General features: G+C 39.7%; 1 protein-coding gene across 9 annotated transcripts in view; it reads right to left on the bottom strand.

Moving 5' to 3' along the window:
• Positions 1–1563: 1563 nt before the first annotated feature.
• The window catches only part of cald1a (caldesmon 1a), a 60186-nt gene continuing 55007 nt past the window's right edge, over positions 1564–6742 (bottom strand). For 7 of the 9 annotated variants that reach the window (XM_039791239.1, XM_039791235.1, XM_039791237.1 and 4 more), the window contains 2 exons: positions 5123–5159; positions 1564–3231 (listed from right to left, as the gene is read on the bottom strand). In XM_039791239.1, coding sequence (XP_039647173.1) covers positions 3218–3231; positions 5123–5159 — 51 coding nt within the window. In that variant the 3' untranslated portion in view covers positions 1564–3217. Of the gene's footprint in view, positions 3232–5122; positions 5160–6688; positions 6741–6742 lie in introns of all 9 variants that reach the window. The other 2 variants (XR_005638118.1, XR_005638117.1) reach the window with 1 other exon arrangement.

The following is a 6742-nucleotide window of genomic DNA, read 5'->3' as shown; positions in this document are numbered from 1 at the left end:
CACAAATGTTCAAATCACAGAAAATGCCCGTCCCTTGTAGCCGTGATAAATTAGCCTGAAGCTAGCTAGCTAATGCTTACCTGTTCAGGAGGAAATTAGCCAACTCAGCTGTCTCCATCTTTCAAATACATCTCCAATATTTACCCGGGGTTTGTAACGTTTTTTTTTAGGTCGGGTAGAATCTATCTATGTTGATCCTCTTTGTTTGCTTCTTTCATGGCTGTACTACCGTTACAGCTGTAGCGCGCTGGGTTTACGTTTTTACAGGTATATCTGGCAACCCGGCCTGACTGTAAAACTGGGCAGTTGATAACAACCATTGTTTTATATCTATGATAACAACACACAGGCCAAAACACAAACAGAAATTCCGTCACGGAACGGAAAGGAGAATACTGGCATTAGCGTTGTTGTCAGAAAAGATAGTATTTCAAGCATGCTTCCTTAATATCTGATAACGCATTGAGGTCATTTTTGGATTTATTGCAGTAAATATATGTGACTAAAACAAAGGAATGGTCATAGATTTTAGACGTAGTAAATAAGAAATCCCACTCATCCAAGTTAATAATGAACCCATCAAACGAGTTAACACATACATACTAAGGGATAGAGATTGATGACCAGCTTAAGTTTGATATGTGCCACTGAAAAGGTAAAAAAAAAACTGCAACAACGAATGTTCTTTTTACGTAAACTGTTCATTTTTAATGTGGATCAATATATGTTGCAACTGTTTTACAAGGCTGTCCTTCAGAGTATCCTGTCCTTTGGTCTGATTTGCGAGTTTGGAAACATGTGCAGCCTAGACCAGAATAGGCATGGTCAGTATGGCGAGATGGGTCATTGGGAGTGGTGTGACCAGATGTCAGCTGCTCAGCTGTGTATGGACCTTATTGTGAGTAAGGCGGAGCAGATTCTACGTGACCCTGCTCACCCTCTGCACAATAGGTTCCAACTAAGGAGCTATCGGGGCAATGGTAGGATTCTGCAAAATAAAATAAGAACAGCCAGGTTTAGCAAGTCTTTGGTTCCTTCAGCAATTAGACTGATGAATGAGACGGACAATACAAAAACATAGGATCTGATGGTGTGTGTGTGTGTGAGAGTGAGTGAGTGAGAGAGTGAGTGTGTCAAAATTCTGTTCACATTCTCAGGGATATCAATATTTATATTAGTATGTGTTGTTATGAATGTTTTATGTACAGCATGTGCACCTTTGACCACCCACATTTTTGTTACATTAGTACTTCTTCTGAAGGATCTGAATACTTCCACCACTGGGGTTTTCAGTTAAGGTAGCATGAGTAAATTGCAAATGTGGCATGGGGAAAACATAGGAATAGTAAAAATAAAACTAAAATGGCCTAGTGAAAGACAAATAGAAGAGAAAAATAAATTGTTTTAATTTATTCCATCAAATGATTGGTGCTAACTGTTTTGTCAGTATCATGGCTCCATAATAAGACAATTTTTTCAACCTGCTGTGCTGCAATGGGCACATACAGTATACAATGTAGTCCATAGTAGAATGGTGGAGTTATGGAAGGAAACTTAACAATGTGGAATACCTCAATGTCTTTATTGCTGTTGAGTGAAGCGTACAATGTTTAAAACATTCATCCAGTTGGTAACTGCCCACTTGTATGACATTGGGAGCGTTTAGAGAGAATACAGATAGTTTTGCATAGGCTTCGCGCTACACAAACAAGTGTCTGGTTAAACATAGAAGAACTTTTAAAAAACATAACATGGACACAAGGTTGTAAAAAAAAAAAAAAAAAACGGCATTATAAAACCACTGTATTAAAACAAAACAATGTCACATTAAATCACGCTTAAAAATATTTTGGTCAAGCTCCCCTGCTCTTTTTTAGGAGCCATGGAATGTGATTGTCAGACTTTTGAGCAGTAACATCGATCAATTTAATGCCCCGTCAAACCGTTATTATCAAAGCTTGTGCCGCGCAAAAACTATGAAAGGGAATGTGCTACTCAAGACGTCATAAGTCCTAATATCAGATTGAGTTGCTTTGAGGCTATCATGTACTGTACCTCAGCTGTCAAACTTTTTTTTTTATTGCAATCATAAGGCGAAAAGACTTACATAGTGGTAAATATCCTTGTATTGTACTATTATTGTTATTGTTAAGCTTAGGCACCCTGATTTTACTTTGTATGCCCTCAATTAGAAAATGATCGCTGAGCATAAGAGTGTGCATAGAGACAATAAAGAAGTTAGTAATTAGTAGAAGTTAAGGTAGATTTAAGAGGGTTGGTTTGCTGATTTCCTACATTGTCAAACCTACAACGAAGGCACCTTGTGCACCTGCTTTTTAAGAGGAATGTCTGAAGATTTTAAAGTGATCAAACAGGTACAAAAGCTACAAAACAGCTAGAAATAGAAAAGGACAAAACACATTAAAACATAAATAAAAATGACATTAAGGATTATAAAAGTCATAATGGACTTCTGAATATTCAACACTCCTCACCACCGAAATTAACTGCCTGTTGGTGAATAGTTTCTGGATAAAAAAAAAAAAAAAATACCTTTTGTTACGAGTATAAAGATGTTATATAAGATACAGTATGATAGGTCATATTCAAAACATCACATGTGCTAACATATATTACTCAGACCATTGCTGCACTATTGGTAAGACATAATAAAAGTGAAATCAGCTAAATTCTAAGTGCTTATATTTCTATCCTGAAACTGGTGAACGTTGAATAAAATAGCAATGTGTGAAGCTTTTGCTTTAAATATAAATAAAAAAAGAGATGGAAAATGTACTGTATGAGGGAGAGAACTGATTCAACCATCTCTCTGGAATGTGGAAACTTTTAACTCATCTACTCCGTCTCTATCAAATCTGTCGGCATGGAGTAGAACAAAATCAAAATTTAATAATTTTTTTTTTCTTCCTGGCAGGATTGTATAAAGTAATTAGTAATAGTAATTACAATTGTCCAAATTTCACAGCATTTTGTTTCTTTTAGAAAGCAAAAATCATTGTGCAAAGGCACTATATACGTGGCAACCGTACAAAAATATGATGCTGTTTCGGTACAGTGCTTGGACAGCATCTCTCCTGTCCCTCCGTTTTCTTGGGGTCCCTCTTGGGAATGTGATCATTATTTGGTTCTTAAGACAAAGTCAAAGGAAGAGTCTTGGATTGTCGTGGTCCCCAGCTGCAGTGGCTCCTTCAAGACATTAGTGCCCCATACCTGGTGAAAGACAGAAGACGAGTCCATCAGCGGTATTACTATGAGTCTGCAGACAGGTGTGGGTTAATAACTTTAACCCTGTGACACCGAGGGTCAGACAATGCAACAAACACCACATGCTGTTAAATGCAGTCAACGTGCAGTTTGAAGGCCACTTGATGCTTGCTTCCATAAAACGTTGACTGTAACAAGATCCTCCGCTCTTCATTATTTTACTTTTTAACAAGGAATCAAAATAATTTTACTGCTTTTGTTTCTATGTCAAAATTCTTTGAGAGGGACATTTTTGGGGGTGTTTGCTTGATTGACAGATCTACTAGACGGTACTTGTTGCTACTTGCTTACTTTAGCTCCACCCAGACTCCCCTCACAACTTGCTCAAATTTAGATTTGCTGGCTCCAAGAGACTGACAAAATGGCAGTAAACATAAACCCAAAATCAGACTTGCAAATATCCATTCTAAAAACTATGGGTCTTCATATCGAGATAGGCTTCTTATCCATGCTAGTAGTATGACGATGTTGTATGTTGGTCATTTTCCAAACTGCTATAATTAATTTTGAATCAAGAGGCCAAAAAAAAAATTCAAACTTGAAAGTTATCGTTCTAAATTCAGTACAGCCAGAGATTTAAACTTCCAAAATGGTGAACATTATTTTGGAAGATCTCTATTAGAGCCAAGCATGTGGAGAGTGTGAGGCTGCTAACTCGTACGTGGTCCAGTGTGGTGTCAAATGCCTCTAAGGTGCTGCAGCCAGCAAGAAATACAAAATCTATACAAAGCCTCTGTCATCATCTGAGTCAGACTGCGATGGTGTGCTAATCTCCAACATACCAGCTATTAATGTGACAAACCGGCCTGGCTGGAACACTGCCTCTGTGCGGCGCAAGTGGACGTGCACATAATTGGAAAAGCTGAAAGGTTTGAGTGGCGTCAAGATGGCTGTTGAGTGGGTTTGCAGAGGTGAAATTTATGTGTGCGTGATGCTGTGTGTTGAACAACTAACACATTACACAGACATGTACAGAATCCCTCAAGGCCAAAAGCCCCTTCTGCCCACTGGGAGAACAAAAGGAGGAGGAGGCTGCCCTGACATCTGATTTTAAAATAGCAAGCAATGTTAAAGTGGCATTAAAATGCTGTGGTGCAAAAGGCCAAACAGCAAATTATAAAAGACTGCAGGGGAGGCTATGATACAGTAGGGTCAGTTATTGGTTTTGGGACACATGGTGTCGCATAAATCAAAGAGACAGGGGCAAGATGACACACTTAACGAGAAGGCCACACCTTCAATCTCTGAAAAAAATGACCATCTTGCAAAAGTGCTGGAACATTTGTCCCAACAAATACAATTGCAACGGCTTGCTGATGGTACGCCAGCGAGGGATCATGTGCTTTTTGTTACACTAGCTACTTCTACTGGTGGGTTATTGAATGGATATTGGTGGGATCTTGTGGGAATGAATATCTTGAACCTCTATGCACAGTGTGTAGCTCCTCACTGGCTCAAGAAAGAATTGGCTGAGGACAGTAAAAGTTTCAAAAGGAGACAAATGTCTGTCCATGTCCTTTTTTTCAGACTGTCAGCAAGTTCGCTGCCTACATGCTTATAAAAGCATATTGCCACTTTTAAAACCTTGCAACTCATTTCCATTTTTTTATTTCAACTAAAGGATTAAGCACTAAGAAAATCCCCTGTATGTTGGTTTCTAAAAAAAACAATTCGAAAAATGCACTGTGGCCAAGCTAAGAACAATGCAGTATTTCAGAGGTTCTGAAAAGTTGACATTTTGGAGTTGCAAGTTCACCCGGCAACTGCTGCATGCATGCACGTATTCACTAGCTCTGCAGATACAAGCTGACACTTTTGGCGCCTTGTAAAAACTCACCGTTGGCGACTGATTTGGTCTCCCCTCTGCCTGCCACCTGCAAAACATGAAGACAGGAAGGTAAAGACAGATGCAGATAATTAGCAAACCATACCTGCAAAGCCTCCAGTCCACTTTTGATCGTACACTTCCACCTATACGGACTCTTGAACCTACTGTATCCAGATCTTCCTCACCGATCGTTATCCTGATCATCTTGCCTTCCCTGACATCACAGCATACTAGCATGATTCGATAATGACAAGGTTGCTAACTGCTACCTTTCCTGAATAGGGCCCTTTTTACGTCAGTGCAGACCACCGCCTGGTGCCCTCCAACCCAACTACTGACTGTGGCGGACCACAGCCTCCGGTCTGCACTGCAGCTGTTGGCACTACTACCAAGCAAGGAAGGTTTATAATAAAGTAAATGGGGAAGATAGTACTTCTTGGTCTTTTTAAATGTGGGGTTTCACTTCTACTAAGCAGCTCTAAAAACACAGTTTTATGTATAGAAATAAAGATAAGACAACTTATTCATGTCAGGTTAAGTCAGACTTGTTTAAAAATGTGAGGTGATATAACAGTGATTCAATAATGTCAAACGGCCATTGTGCAACTCAGCAAGGCACCATGCTTATAAAGAATACTGTAAACAGTTTCTCCATTAGGGCAATATAAATTCAAGTGAAGCTGGACTGAGAGTAGTGATTTGTGGTCGTCAGAAGAGAAGGAGCGGTGATGTGTACAGCCATTTGTGAAAAGCATTCAGCCCAGGGTTGGACAACAGGCGCACTGTAAAAGGTTGTTTTACAACACAGAAAGTACACTGAACTGTAATCTGCTGGGTTTTGTTGAGTCGGCTTTAACAAGTTATGGGTGTTAACGACGAAATGCTTTAAAATTGGCTTTCCTATGGCTTCGTTGATATGTTCTTTGCTCCTTTTTATTTTACAGCACTTGGAACATTTGGCACACATGCTTTACAAGTTGAATTCCTTCATTCCAAGTTGCATGTGCAATTTGGAAAGCAATTGATGTTTATTGCTCAATATTTACAAAATGCAGATAATTACATCCTTCAAAATGTTGCGAGTTTGTGTGTAAAGTAGTCTCGCATTGCCAGACCCATCTCTACAGTGCTGTGTCAGTGATGGAGAATGGTCTGGCTACACGGTCTATTCTGGGACAGGGGGGAAAACACTCTGGCTTGTTTGTATTTCTTTAAACCAAATCACAACCGTCCTGGGCGGCAGTTAGTCCGCATAGCGGAGATAGCGAAGGGGTGGGACATCCGGGGCGTGAGAAACGCGTCAGGCTTTATCCCATCATCCGTTGAGTAAAGGGACTTGAATAATATTTAGAAAGAGAGTATGCCAGAACGTATGACACATATGTCAAAATGATAAATATCTAACTGTGGACAGAAACCACTATGATCAAAATAAGCAGTAGTGTCCAACCACAGCAGAACAGAGAGCAGCTTCGCCAACAACACAGAGCAAAAAACGTTGACAGTGTGACGGCCGAGTGTGAGGTCATTCTGTGATAAGCGCTTTGAAGAAACGTGGAACAATTACTCCTTTACCTCTCCAGGCTTATTCCAGATTTAACGTTGAGGTCAACTAGCTATGAGAGTTCT

Source organism: Perca fluviatilis, chromosome 23 (genome assembly GCF_010015445.1).
Source record: "Perca fluviatilis chromosome 23, GENO_Pfluv_1.0, whole genome shotgun sequence".
In the NCBI taxonomy this organism is placed as follows: domain Eukaryota; kingdom Metazoa; phylum Chordata; class Actinopteri; order Perciformes; family Percidae; genus Perca; species Perca fluviatilis.
This window is presented reverse-complemented; position numbering and strand designations above follow the sequence as displayed.